The sequence below is a fragment of the Theobroma cacao genome, chromosome 7 (genome assembly GCF_053813885.1).
Source record: "Theobroma cacao isolate CCN51 chromosome 7, ASM5381388v1, whole genome shotgun sequence".
Lineage (NCBI taxonomy): Eukaryota > Viridiplantae > Streptophyta > Magnoliopsida > Malvales > Malvaceae > Theobroma > Theobroma cacao.
Genome location: NC_142645.1, coordinates 13833792 through 13848799, shown reverse-complemented (window position 1 = coordinate 13848799; position 15008 = coordinate 13833792). Strand labels below are relative to the sequence as shown.

The 15008-nt window shown below is 31.9% G+C and overlaps 1 protein-coding gene across 3 annotated transcripts; it reads right to left on the bottom strand.

Moving 5' to 3' along the window:
• Positions 1-291: 291 nt before the first annotated feature.
• On the bottom strand, positions 292-3439 carry LOC18594710 (UPF0481 protein At3g47200-like). Of its 3 annotated transcripts, XM_088807881.1 has the most exons (3): positions 3222-3439; positions 788-1992; positions 292-693 (listed from the first exon to the last, which is right to left on the bottom strand). In XM_088807881.1, exons 2-3 carry the CDS (start codon positions 1976-1978, stop codon positions 673-675), a joined length of 1212 nt encoding a protein of 403 aa, XP_088664007.1. In that variant the 5' UTR covers positions 1979-1992; positions 3222-3439; the 3' UTR covers positions 292-672. The 3 variants fall into 3 exon arrangements, with proteins under 3 accessions (XP_088664007.1, XP_017979598.2, XP_017979599.2); XM_018124109.2 differs by having other exon boundaries at positions 292-1992; positions 3222-3429; XM_018124110.2 differs by having other exon boundaries at positions 292-1926; positions 3222-3428.
• Between the last annotated feature and the right edge of the window lie 11569 nt (positions 3440-15008).

The following is a 15008-nucleotide window of genomic DNA, read 5'->3' as shown; positions in this document are numbered from 1 at the left end:
GCCTTTTTAGATAAGGAATGTGGCCTAAAAGACACCCCATGAACAACAATAAAGATGCATGCTCAAATTCTAAATCTTTGGAAGACACTTCAAGACGTGCTTCTGGTATTTTCCTCATTTTTTAAGATTATTTGTTAAAACGTCCCTTATGTAATGTATAATGGGTTATTCAATGGAAATGAATGGACTCTGTAACTGCATCTGGTTAAGTTCGTAAGGGAGGGAGCAAAGCAAGCCTCTGTTTCGGGTTAGCAAAACAGGGATGAGCAAAACAGGGATGAACAGAGGAAATTCCTAAACAAGGTTTCTTCATAGATTCATGATTCAGATTACTTCAAACATATATACATATGATGACTACATGGTAATCATCGACACAAGACTTGTATATGGAAGGAATTACAAGTGTAAAACAGGTTCATATAGTAACCATGCAAGGTTACACATTTTCATCTACTTACCCCATGCAGACGCACACTAAAGAACATTGTTGTCTCAATAGCACACGTGTCATGCTGTCCACTTAGACTCGATGCAAGCATTACTTGCAACACATCTAAAGGGAAATGACAGCACATATGGTTTGTATTAAAGTAAGCACAAGGAGGACAACTGCAGCAATTGTGGCAACACCTCTCCAGAGAGTTGAGAAATACTGCAGTCTGAGAATTGCTATCCAGCTATGACGGCGAACTGCATTGTAAGCATTGAGCTTCCAAAAAATATCAGAGTAGTGGTTCTTTTCCATTGGAATAACATGCTTGCACAATTTGTTGAATAGACTTACCACTGCTTTATGGCTGCCAAGCTGGTTGATGAGAATTCTTTTTCGAACGAGTAAATCCACGTCTTCAGTAGACTTGATGAGATATTCCATTAGAAAAATATAGTCACAAATGAGAGTTTCATGTGGATAGTAGCGTTGCTCCCAAGCCATGAGATTTCGGAAAAATGATTCCGTTAACTCATCAAGTCTCAAAGGGGGGATTTTCAACTCTCCGTTGTTTTGGTTGAATTCTATGTCGAGTAAGCATCTGTTTGTGGTCACTTTAAACTTCACCCCTGCTTCACGCAGCAGAACTGCACTGTATAAATATTCACCTTGCCCTTGGCCCGCCTCTAGGCTTTCTTCTGGCTTTTTGGATGATGGTAGCAATGAATATGGTGGTAGCTGAAGTGTTCTTAGCAAGTCTGTGAAATGTTTAGCGTCCTCCAGCTTAGCTCTACCATGGCAAACGCTTGGTGCCTGAATGGATGTGTGCTGGTTGTAATAAGGGCCGAAGAAGTGACAGGTAAGATGAAGAAAGGAAGGGAAGTCGGGATTACCACCAAAGGCAAATTCATATAGGTCTTTAAGAATGAAGAAGGGCAGTTGATTTTCAGCCAAGAACAAGTCTCGCCGGATATTGTGCATCTTCCCTGGCCCATCGAGGATAAAATCGCCTTCCTCTCTCCATTTCTTGTTGTAGGCTCTCAAGAAGAGTTCAATGATGAAGCTTGCATCCACTAAAATCATCTCAATGAAACATCCGGAATCGCCTTCTATGTATGCCTGTTCGATCTTTCCTAGGTACTGAGAATAATATCGGCAATGGGTTATTTCATAACAACCATTGATTCGGTCTGCGGAGTCTTTGATCAATTTGGAAAAATCCTTCAAGCTAGCTGTCTTCTCAGCTTTCTGGAGAAACGAGGCCAAATATATCCGCTTTTGCATTTCGATTTCCATTAAAAACTCTCCTTCCCTATAAGGACAAAGATGACCAATGATGACAAAATTCGGTTTGTAGGCTTCTTTATTTACTTCACGAAGTAAAGGGTCGGTACAGAAGATAAGACGATCTTGCATCAAGGGACGCTGAGAATAGGACTTCACAACGTCAAACTTGGAATGAATCCGTTCCGCAACATAGAGCAGTTCTTCTTCTGAAGAATTATTTTCTATATCAGCCTCATGGTTTCTTGGAACATTTTCCATGTTTAATTTCCCACCTTAGCATCCAGACAAACTTAGAGTTAAAAAAACATATATAGGATAAATTCTATCTAAATTCAGGAAACGAATTCCTAGTTAGCTGAGAAGTAAGAAGAAAGTAGTTGTATTTTGGGAAAGAAAAAAACAAGTTAAATTATTTATTAAAAAACTGCAATTCAAGTGCAAATTAGTAGTGATAATCTTAACCATTAGAACCAAAATATTAAACATATTTTAGTATTATTAATTAGCACCAAATATCTGTAAATGTGATATAACTTGATGGTTTGTATTATTTCTAATACTAGAGTAAGTGTAGCCTTTAGCATTCCACTTGTTGAGCTTTTACTATTTTTTTTAAAAAAAATTCTTTATGTGCATCTCTACTTTTCCTTTGTGATAAAAATTAAACAAAAGGATTACCTTCAGGAAGGCTACTTCAAATATTCAATATGATATAACAAAAAAAAGTGCAATGCATACTCAAGATTGACATTAGTTGAAATGGTCATTGATTCTATTAATACCATGGTCCAAAAATAATTATGTGTCACTAATTCAGTCACTAAAAAACACATCATTTGCATTCCATAGACGAGTAATTATAATTTCCTTCCTCACGAAAACAAAGTTTCCACTACCTTCTTAATATATACTCACAAAAATAAATAATAAATAAAAAACACAATCTAAATAACAAAATATCAATTACATGAAACCATAGTGACATAATGTTAATACTTGACTTAGTTCAATACGAATTCTATCAGAGGTGGGTTGAAATCACTCTTAATAAAGTTCTAAGAAAGTTGAATTGTAATCTTTTTTTCCTTTGAAAAGCATAGTCACTTGTAATAATAGAATGAAGTGAGAACAAAAAATGTCGGCTGAAGTCTGTAGCCTTAAAACATCAGGCTGGAGACTTAGACCGGCATTAGAGGCACCATTCTTACAGGATGGTGGACGGAATCATCCACCAAGCCGGTAAACCCGAAACAGTAGTATGTAACAGACACCATATCACAGAGAGTGGGCAAAACAAAAGCCAGGAACCTGCAATCCGAAAAACAGTGCACAACCCATCCCAAAAACCCTTACTTCCCGAATTGTAATCTACCAATTTCTTTTTTTTTTTTGGACCAGAAATTCAATTTAAGAAGAATTGAAGATCTGAGAAATGCAAAAGTAGTAAGGAGCAATATGTTAGATCCAGTAGAAGATAAGAAGAAAATGTTAAATGAAGTACCTCTTGTTGTTGTAGTGTACTACTCCAATGTCTATGAACAAAAACACTAGATCCCTGGAGAGTAGCTTCTTCTTGGACAACAGATGGCGAAGCCAACAAAATTTGAAGAAGGCTGAATTTCTCTTCCTATTCGTGAATATCTGCGCTCCCATTAATCAACATATATGTAGAAACTTGTATGAATATCGTCCATTGACCTCCCTTTGCTAGTCATATTTTATTCATAGAATTAGAATGTTACATCAAAGAAGGTGGCTAGCTTTAGTACCACTACTTTTTCCTATATTTATTTTCTTAATAGTCTATCCATTGACTCGAAATATATTTAAGTCGTGGTTTTTTTTTAATATTTTTTCTATTGTTTTGCTTTTTATGTTCTTAGTGGGTTCCACTATATTATTTCAACTTTTTGTTTATGGCTGATATGCGTTTGAAATGTATAGATCATGTCTTTTCATTATTTGTTCAGTTTTGTACAGGGAAAATTAAGATTATTGGATGTTGGAAAGGGTGGTCATATACAAATAACAAATTGGTTGGTCCTTTTTGTTTATGTACAGGTACTATATTCAATGAAATACATATACTTTAAAAAAAATAATATTTCTTTGCGATTGAAAAAAATGAAAAAAAGAAATATATCCATTATTTGTCTTCAATAGGGGCAAGGTTTGATTGAACTTGGGTTGGATGGTCTTAAAAGGCAAATCCAAAAGCAAAGTTTTCTGGTATAATAAAAACACTTTTTAAGTATTCACATTTGTTCACATATCAATCAATTGATAAATAAATAAAAATAAAAGATTAAATTTTATTAAAACAAACAATAAATTTTAAAATGAAAGGATTAAAAAAATAAAATAATTTGTTATTAACTAAAAACAAAAAATAAAATCAAGAGAAAATATTCAACCAAGTAAAAATGATAAATGTGAAAAAATAAATTTCTCCTTATAATTTTATGAATTATTGAAGGGTAAAGTGAGAATATTAAACAATAAAGTCCAGAGTATTTTTCACTCTGACAATTTGCAATAAAAAATTACATATTATTCAAAAAAAAGTGAGAATATTAAACAAACTTATTAAATATTTCAATGAATTTTATTTTTTTAATTTAATCTAAAATATCAGATAAACTTTTTACACAAATTAAAAATAATAGCATTTTGAAACTTCTACTTTTACAATGAAAAAAAACTCTTTCATAAGCCGGACAATCACCCACCTAATTGTCTTATGCCATTGACCCACGTCAATGCATGTGAGCTGAAGTATTTTTGTATATTTTTCCAAGAGCAATTAAAGCAAGTATACATTGCCACGTTTTTTATGCTTTTGCAGCCAATAAAGTATACGACATATTCTAGTCTACCTATGGACGACTCTGAATTTGTATTTTAAGTCATGCGTGTCTTCCCTCGAGAGTCCAATCATTATTTTATTGATACAATATATAATTGATATAATCGAGACCAGATCTAGTCAATCTTTATCAACAACTGCTACATCTTTTATAACTAATAAAATATAGTACAATACACTATACTTATCATTGACTATAAATTGCTTTTAAGTCAAGGTCTTCTCTTTTCCTCCTTTTTGTTTTTTCTTAACGAATTAATAACAAAAAAAATTCAAACTTAAACCACTAAATTACATCCAATGATTCATAAAGCTTAGGTTGCATATCATTTTCATCTCTATAATTTGTTGAACTTTATACTTTTAATATTTTAACGAAACAATTCTTTCCTCATTATTTCTATCAAATTAGCAATAAATACTAGCTGATAACATGTGTTGCCACTTGGCAAACACGTACCGAATGACATATATGAAAATTAAGCTTACCTGAAAGTTTTTTTGTCATTTTCTCTCTCCTTTTTCCTTTTACTTATATTGTTTTTCCGATCTCTTCTTTTCCCACTCTGCCCGTCAACCATACCAAGGGCAAGTTCGCATCGACGAAAGGTCGAATCTAGTCCAATCCAAGTTGCAGCGCATATTGGAGACAAATCAACTTGCTATCGACGATCCCAAAAGAAGGGAAGAGATCAGATTTAAAAACCCCTTTTGGTCTATAACAAACAGGATTGAGCAAAATCAAATTAAACTAATTATTAATCCAAATTAAATGCGTTTTGAGTAAAACCGTTTCATGTAATTAGTCTATTGGATTAATTGGTCTATTTGATATTTTGATCAGTTTTCGATGTTAAAATTTTTGAATCAATTCACTCAAAAAACTAAACTAATTTTTTATATATTAATATATATATATATTAAAAAAATCATAATAAACTTAATTAATAATATACTTAAAATTTATTAATTTATTATATATACATAGACAAATCATAATCATAGCAATTTAATATTAACTATATATATTTATTTATTCATAAATTTGTATTAATATGAAATTATAAGTTATATATTTTAAATGATATAACTTATATGTTTTTTTTATAATTAAGGGAAGAGGGATTCGAACTCTACTTTTTAGGCAAGGAGATAATGTACTAACCAATGAATCAAATGCTCAAGTGCATAACTTATATGTTAATATTATAAAATATGATAGTAAATATCTTATATATTAATATATTTTAATTATTACACCTTAGTAAAATTTTGTAATATAAACTGTTATGAATATATATATATATATAATTGTATCAATATATTATATATACATATATTTAATTTATACATAAGCATTACAATACATAATAAACTTCATTTATATGATTACATTTAATAACTTTATTAGTTATCATCTTAGTTTTTATAACATATTGTTTATAATTAGTTATTATTTATACAAACTTTGATATAAAAATTAAAACATTTAACATATAAGCTGTGTCATTAATTTCATATATATAATAAAGTAATATATTATATATACATATATTTAATTTATACATAAACATTACTATAACTTATGATAAACTTTATTTATATGATTACACTTAATAACATTATTGGTTATCAATTTAGTTTTTATAACATATTGTTTATAATTAGTTATTATTTACACAAACTTTGATATAAAACATTATAACATTATATTTTTATTTTTTAGATGTTAATTTTATTATCTTAGACTTTTTGTTAGGTTGAATGTTAATTTGATGGTTTATGTAAAAAGACATAATTATGTGAGTGAAGGAACAAATGTATGTTTTTTTTTTTATGTTTAGATTATTTTTATATTTTATAATTATGGATGAAGTTCATAAATTTTAATATTGTAATTTGTAAAAAAAAATTAATAAATTTTGGTTCATTAATCTAAAACTAAACCAATTGAATCAATTTTATATTTGGTCAATTTGATCTTTCTTTATATTTGGTCAGTTTTGGTCAACTTTTTAAAAATGTTTGATTCATTTGATCTTTAGGCATGGTGAACCAAATCACCCAATTCACTTATTTGCTCACCCCTACTAGCAAGCGTCGTGATATCAGTTTGGTCGAATTCAACCCTTCGCCCCCTCGTTGACTAGCCCTTCTTTGGCGAGGGAGAGAGTGGGAGAAGAAAGAAAGAAAAAATGGAAAAGGAAAAATAAAAAATATAAAGAGTGTAGGAAAGAAAAAATTAGACACTTTTTTTTTATTTTTAGATATATTTGATGAAATATTATAATCCAAAAATAAATTAAATTTTCTCTTTTTATTTTTATAAATAAGTTACTTTTTTAAAAATTTTACATGATTAATATAATATTGATTTTTAAATTTTAAATTTAAAAAATTCAAACAAGCATTAATATACACCTTTATTGACATGTACAGAAATGTAGCCAAATGACAATACTAATCTCAACTAAGGGACAGACTATTTCATTGTAACGTTAAAAGTATAAAGATCAACAAATTACTCTTATAATTGTAAGCAATAAGGAACATAAATGTAATTTACTTGACTTAAATAGTATTTCTTGTGATTAATTGGATGAAGAATTGATGTCAATGACATTGGCAGTTTCGTGTGTAAGGGAAAAGGTATGAGTGAGAGGATTAAAGATTAAGGACAATTTATGTAAGAAAACTTACAGATTATAAAAGTAAATTACGAAATAATTTTACCTTCATCATACTTGTACCAATCTTTTATCTTTTCAAGACTAAGGCAAATGACTCTAGGATTTTGATTCTAGACGTCTTATGAGCCTAGTAATCTTTAAAAACTTGTACCAGAAAACTATTACAAAATCAAGTAATAACCACACTTTTCGAAATCAAGTAATAACCACACTTTTCACAATAACCTTAAAGGAGAGTGGTTTTTCTCTAGGGAGGAGAGTTTTCTTTTTTTGTATTTTTAGAACATCTTGTTGTAGTAGAACACTCTTGGTAAATTCTTGGTGTATTTTTATAGAATATCCAAGTCTAATTACAGCCATTTAAAGATCACATGGTAACTCTTATCAAGATAAGCTTGATAACATTTTATCAAATAATGTTAATATCTAATAATCTTGATAATTCTAATTTATCAAAAAATCTTAGATAGTCTTATCCAAATATGATGACCACCACGGGTCTTCTCCTAAAAGTCCAACATATGTCTCACTCACACATGATGGGGAAGCTGTCACAACCCAATTTCCCGGGCTATGATCGGCACATGAGCTCAATGAGCATAGCTCACTAAGCCCAAGCAAGCCTATCCATTTACCTTTGCTTAACAAATTTATCATATCATGCATATACACACCTTTTCCCAGGTGTGAACATAGCCAAAACACAATGGCATTATCGATAATAATATACATGCACTATACCAGTCATGTATTTAGCAATTTACATTGCATACACATATTCACATTGTTAGATTGTATTCACAATACAAAAAGACCTATGACTTCCAGCGGAGACATTTACAATAAAATGGATTACTATCGAATGCCAGACACATACCCAGGAGATGCACTATGAGAACTCCTCGATCTAGGGTTCAACAGTCACCTGATCTGAAAACATGAATTTTTATAAAACGTGAGTACAATACTCAGTGAGTGAACAAGAAGGGAACAAGCATACAATAAGGAATGTTTATCGAAATCATGATGCATTCGTTTTCTCAAAACCATGCAATTGTTTTAGCTCCTTTAAACCCCTCATGTAAACCCCACATGAGTAAATCACTTTACAAAAATCCATGCTCAACTATGGTACCAAAGAAATGGGAAATATGGCAAAAACCCACAAGTTAGCAAAATGGACAGAAAGTTTCTCGCTGTAGTGAACTTCATTCTTGCTGCAGCGAGAACCAGAACATCAAGGAAAAAGTCTTTTTTTTCCCTTAAAACAAGTCATCCTGCTAAAATAACAATAGCAACATGTAACACATGTAAACTTCCAAATTTCAACAAAACAAATGCTTACATATTTGCATTTACAATCATATACCCATCATAAACATGCACACCATCTAATCATCATCATGCACATCATCCCATCATCATCATCTCATATGCAACGGCTTATGCGTACTCCCACTCGCACATAGCCGGGTCAGCAACGGCTTATGCGCACTCCTACTCGCACATAGGCGGGTCAGCAACGGCATATGTGCACTCCCACTCGCACATAGTCGGGTTAGCAACGGCATATGTGCACTCCTACTCGCACATAGCCGGGTCAGCAACGGCTTATATGCACTCCTACTCATACATAGCCGGGTCCACATCAACATGCAAAGAAGCATCCAATGCATATCATGTAGTTTATCATATTGTGATAACACATAAACCATTGTATAGCACATTTTCACAATATAAAATCATTTTACTAAAAGCTTGTTCCTAGGGTACATTTTCTAAGACAAGTTGGATAAAATCTTTCATATTCCCCAAAACAAGTTTGAAATGCAAGTCCACTCACCGGTATTGGGAGTAGAAATACTCATATTTTCAATCCGCGGGTACAGTCCTTTACCCGTATGCAATGGCTCACCACCTAGCCATAATCCATGACACATATTCCAATTAAATTGTGTCTAATAGTCATAAGCTATTTCAGGCTCGATATATATATGATATGAAATGAAAAATGCACGGGTAGCCATCTAGACCCGGTAGTGGCCTAAGTCAATTTTTCATCCGATAAATTGGCCAATGCGTCCAATTTCACTCCAAATTAATCCATTCTCCTCTAATACCTTAATTTACCACATACCATTTAAATAAAGCCAAATTCAGCATTAGAACCCTCATAGTTCCTTATAGAAAAATTCGGTCATTTGGTGCACTAACACCGAAAATTTTTCTACATAACCGTTTCACCTTAATTCATCATATTTCCAAGCCATTTTCCTTGAAATAAAAGCAATCTCCCATTGATATTCAGCCCTCATGGTTCGACCAACAAGGAACCCTAGAGAAATTGAATATTTCTTTTGTGTTTTTGTTCATAACCATGCTTAACTATCCCTAAACACTAACATAGTCTAAAATCAAATTATTCCAACAACAATTCCTCTTCCATACCCATTTTTCAGAATTGAATTCATCATGATAACTCAATATTCAACCATGGAAATCAAGAACAAAAGCATGGGTAAGCTAGGTATCAAGGAGAATTAAAGAAATTTTAACTTACCTAGATTGTTTCCTTGAATTCCAACACTTTCTCTTTGATTTTTCCCACCTAGGGCTTGTTCTTCCTTGGTTTCTCTTCTCTTCTGGTTTGGCTGATCACTATGGGAGAAATGGGCTGTTTTTAATGCCTTTTATAAAGAAAATAATGAATGGATGAGATTTTGACACATGTCACCATTCCATTGGTCCATGTGTCATACTTAGCCATTAAGTAATCTCTCTCCACCACACATTTCTCATGTTTATCCATTTATAGGATGAATAAAATCCCTTGGCCTTGACAAGTGCTGGGGCAAAAAATTTACCGATTTGCCCTCGGGTGAAAAAATTACGATTTTGCCCCTATACTCCGAAATGTACCGAAATCAAATTATTTCTACTTTTCAACCTCAAATAACACTAACATTGATCAATATTAACCAAATGGGGCAAAAAAATCGTTTTATAAAAATTTTCGTTTAGTCCTCTAGTGGTAAAATTACCATTTTGCCATTGTGCTCCAAAAATACCAGGAATCATAATTTTTCACTACTAAACATCATTTTATACTCCAATAATCATAGTTATATCTTATATAATTATTCTTGGTCAAATGTGATCAAATCTTGGCTAAAATCTCCATTTTATCACCAAACGGTAAAATGACCGTTTCGTCCCTAATTGATCAATTTTTCTGATGGACTCCAAATTGGACCTTGAACTCCGAATCACTGTTCTACGCCATTCTATGGGTTTTTTTTTTAATTTTCAAATTCCTCTTAGAATTTATATTTGAACTAGTTCAAGGCTCGATTTAACTTAGTTGTACCACTCGGTACAATACCGTCTTTTAATCGAGCTTGACAAGGCCTCACAGAAGCCATCCTACCACTCTCTTAAACCGTCCCATTGCTAAATTCATATTGGTTAATGGATTGTACAACTGTTGAGCACACTTAAATCTTTGGAGCTCTATACTAGTAACTCATCAAAGCCGGCACAAAAACATCAACCTTGCAAAGAGATAATGTCTCGTATGCCCCAAACATTTGATCACATGGGAAGTGGGATGGTAATGGGCTTGAGTTTGGATAGTAAATTCTAAAAATATTCAGGTAGTTGTAGGGTTTAGGTATCTTATTTATTAATTTATTTATTTATTTGGTTCTTAAAAATTAGAAGTTTACATAATTTATGTAAATTCCCCAAGGATGGAATCTCATAGAAAACTAAAAGTGACTTCTTAGGAATTTTTAGGTGAGAGATTTTTTTAAAATTCTGCCATAAGCTTTTGGAGATTTTTGAAAAATTATCCATATAAAAGGATTTACATAAATATTTAAATAAAATAAAAGAGGATAAAATTATAGAATTAAATAAAAAAATTCTCTTATGACGAAATCTCAAGAAAACCTGTCATGACCCGGAACTCCCATCATGCCCATCACAATCGCCGCGACGTCCCGATAGGCACTTATTACCCAAAATGCCTATCGGAACCCCACAAGGCTTAGCATCAGCTTTCGCATCTCTCGGTGAGCGACAGTTATTAAATCTCGCATTTCAAGAAATCATAAGTCATTTTCAAATCAAAACAATATAATATTATTTTCTGTCTCACATTGGCATTTTCGTCATTTTTCTTCAAAAATATCGAAACCCGCCAAAAACATAGTGTATGGGTGAAAAAAACATGTTTCATAAGTAAAAGTAAATTTAGATGTCTAAAATAATTGTTTGAAATGAAATAATGATATTCAATAAAATATTTTATTTTCTTAAAAAAAACAATATTTATAGAGAGATCCGTAAATAATTTCTATGGTGTAAAAGCTAAATATATTCATATGTACTTTAAAGCAGATAACTGAGGTATAAAATTACTTTTACAATGACACATGGGGCCCCAACTAACCAATAAGGTGCAAGTTTGTGAACCTACAATTTTGTCGATGCAAGGCTAACTGAAGTCCTTGATGCAATCGGCTATCTACCAACTATCTCGAGCCTGAAATGTAGAGAATTGAAGGTGGTGAGATTATAAAATCTTAGCGAGTAAACAGATAGCATCTAAACTATCTAAAGTCAAGTAAATGGAGACAAGTAAGATATTCCATTCCAATATGTTTTTCATAACATCAATAATCAATTTACTCAAATAATCAACTTGGCTCTTGCCAAAATCATTGTCGGGGATGCCTTGGCCTAGGCATCTGACTGAGACTACCAAGACTGTTTAATGTAGTACACACATGAACATATTTTTATATTTGAAAATCTAGCCATGCCTTGGCGTTGGCTGAGTCTCACTCTCACGTGGTGGTCCACGTGAAGTGCACTCAAATCTTTACCTCCAGAGACACCCTTCACACGGCTCTCCGATCGAGGTAAGGTATATTTGATTCTGTGCCCCCTCTAATAGGCTGGTCCACAGAACCTCTACTGCAGGGATTATAGATTAGTTTATCTACCACCTGATTTATAAAATCTTTTTCTGCATGACATGTCAATTTATCGTAATCTAGCCTCTCAAGGCTGAATACACAGTACAAATAATTCTAACACCAAAAATCAGTTTAGCCATTCATGCTCATATATTGTCATAAGCCATTTAATTTAAACACAATTTATAAACAATCTCCAATTACTCTATTTTTCCAAAATCATCATTTAATTTCTAAAAATTTATAAAATCATTTTATAAAATCACATTTATTCAAACAACATAACAATTTACCATTTAAACCCATTTTACCATAAAATCTCAAAATTTAATAAAAACTACTCCAGATAATTAAGACGATAGTAAGTTTACTCATAGTTCTAGGAGTCGATGTACTCCTAATCCCAATCTTCAAGCACAATCTCTGTACTTTTACCAGTGTAATTTGCTCACCACCTATCCACAATGTACAATACATAATTCACCACATTAGTGCTTGACCATTATAAAATCAATTCAGGCTCGATGTATATGCATGATATGATATGCAACTTATCCGACTACCGCTTAAATGCGGTGCTGACCTAATTCGGTCTATTATCCTATTAAATGACAATTGTGTCCGATTTGGCTCCAAATTGCTCCATTTCATTTCTAATATTTCAATTCACTAAATACAATTCCAATAATCTAAAATTCAACCTAATAACCCTCACAATTCTTCTTGAAAATTTCGACCATTGTGGTGCACTATCATTAAAAATTTTCCCATTCCATTTTCTCACCATAAATCATCATTTCATCAATTTTTCAACCAATTCACTTGATCACAAAATCAATTCATTACTTCTACACTTCACATAGGGTTCGGCCATTGAAGGTTCATGGGGAAAATGGATTCTTTTCTTATTGTTTTGTTTCTAAACATGCTTAACTAACTCAAAACACCAACATAACTCAAAATCAAACAATTCCAACATCATTTCTCTCACCAAACCAATTCGGCCAGCCATGATTTCTCCATGAAAACATACAATCCAAGCATGGAAATCAAGGAGAAATGCATGGGTAAGGTAAATCACTAGCAAAATCAAAGAAATTTTACCTTTGCTTGATCAAATCCTTGAATTCCAACACTTTCTCTTTGATTTTCCCCACCTATGGTTTGTTCTTCCTTGGTTTCTCTTCTCTTCTGGTTTGGCCAGCCACTATGGGAGAAATGGACTGATTTTTATACCTTTTTATAAAGAAACAATAAAATAATAAAAGCATAACACATGGCATTTCCTTATTGGTTGAAATTTTAAATATTTGACTTTTAATTCTTTAATTCTCCACCACACATTTCTCATGTTTATCCATTTCCATGGTGAATAAAATCTCTTCGTCTTGACAAGTGTCGGGGGTAAAAATTTACCGATTTGCCCCCCGGGGAGGTAAAATTACCATTTTTACCCCTATACTCCAAAAACACTGAGAATTAAAATTTTTCACTTCTAAACCTCAAATCATACTCCAATAAGTCAAATGGGGCCAAAAAATATTTTTTAAAAATTCTCATTTTGTCCTCAAGTGGCAAATAACCATTTTGCCCCTAGATAGTGAAAATTTCGGTTTGATTCCAAATTGATCCTCAAACTCCGAATTACCATTTTGAGTTATCCCTGGACCATGAAACTCTTAATTTCACCTTAAAATTCATATTTGAATTAATTCGAGGCTTAATCGACTTAATGGTACCATTAGGGGCAATATCGTCTTTCAACGATTTTTTCGAACTTTCTACATATGCAAACATTCTATTGAGCATGTAAATGATGTTGTAATTATTTTAAGAACAAGGTTTGACAAAACCAAAAGTGGCTTCTTGGAAATTTTTTAGGTGAGAGAATTTTTCAAAATTTTACCATGAGCATTTGGGAGATTTTGAGAAATTTTCAATATCAAGAATTTTTATTTATTTCAAAAACTAATAAAATAAAAATAGGAAAAGAAATAAATTAAAAGATAAATTATAGAATTAAATAAATAAATTCTCTCCAATGATGAAATCTCAAGAAAACCAAAAGTGGCTTCTTTAGAATTTTATGTGAGAGAATTTTCCAAAATTTTACCATGAGTGTTTGGGAGATTTTGAGAAATTTTCAATGTCAAGAATTTTTGTTTATTTTGAAAAACTAATAAATTAGAAATAGGAAAAGGAAATAGAATTAAAATACTGAACTAGATTTTATTTAATAAGGCTTAAAAGGACATATAATTAACAGGGTACAAATTAAATGGGCGTTGCAGGTGTCACGACCCGAAACTCCCCTCGAGCCCGTGACAACAGCCGCGGTGCCTCAATGGGCACTCATCTCCCGGAATACCAACCGAAACTCCGCAAGGCTTAATATTAGTTTCTCGTTTCCCCCGATGAGTAACCGTTGCCAAATATTATGTTCCAAAGGATTTTGAGTTATTTCCAACTTAAAATAGATAAAATAAAAGTTTTCATCTCACATGGGCGTTTTAGTAATTTTTCATTGAAAAATTACTAAACCAGTTTAAAATTTAGTAAGCAAGTACTAATTGCATAATTCACAATCAAACATAAGTTTAAGCACTTAAAACCTTTATTTAAAATGAAATTATAATTATTTAAATATAATGAGAAGATAAAACAAAGTATTCAATAAAATATTTTATTTTCTTATAAATAATAATTTTAGAGTTATATGTAAATACTTTTTGTAACATAAAAGCAAAATA

Bases quoted from the DNA above. Each gene is read 5' to 3' on its own strand.
- LOC18594710 (XM_018124109.2), bottom strand. From the start codon at position 1,978: ATGGAAAATGTTCCAAGAAACCATGAGGCTGATATAGAAAATAATTCT.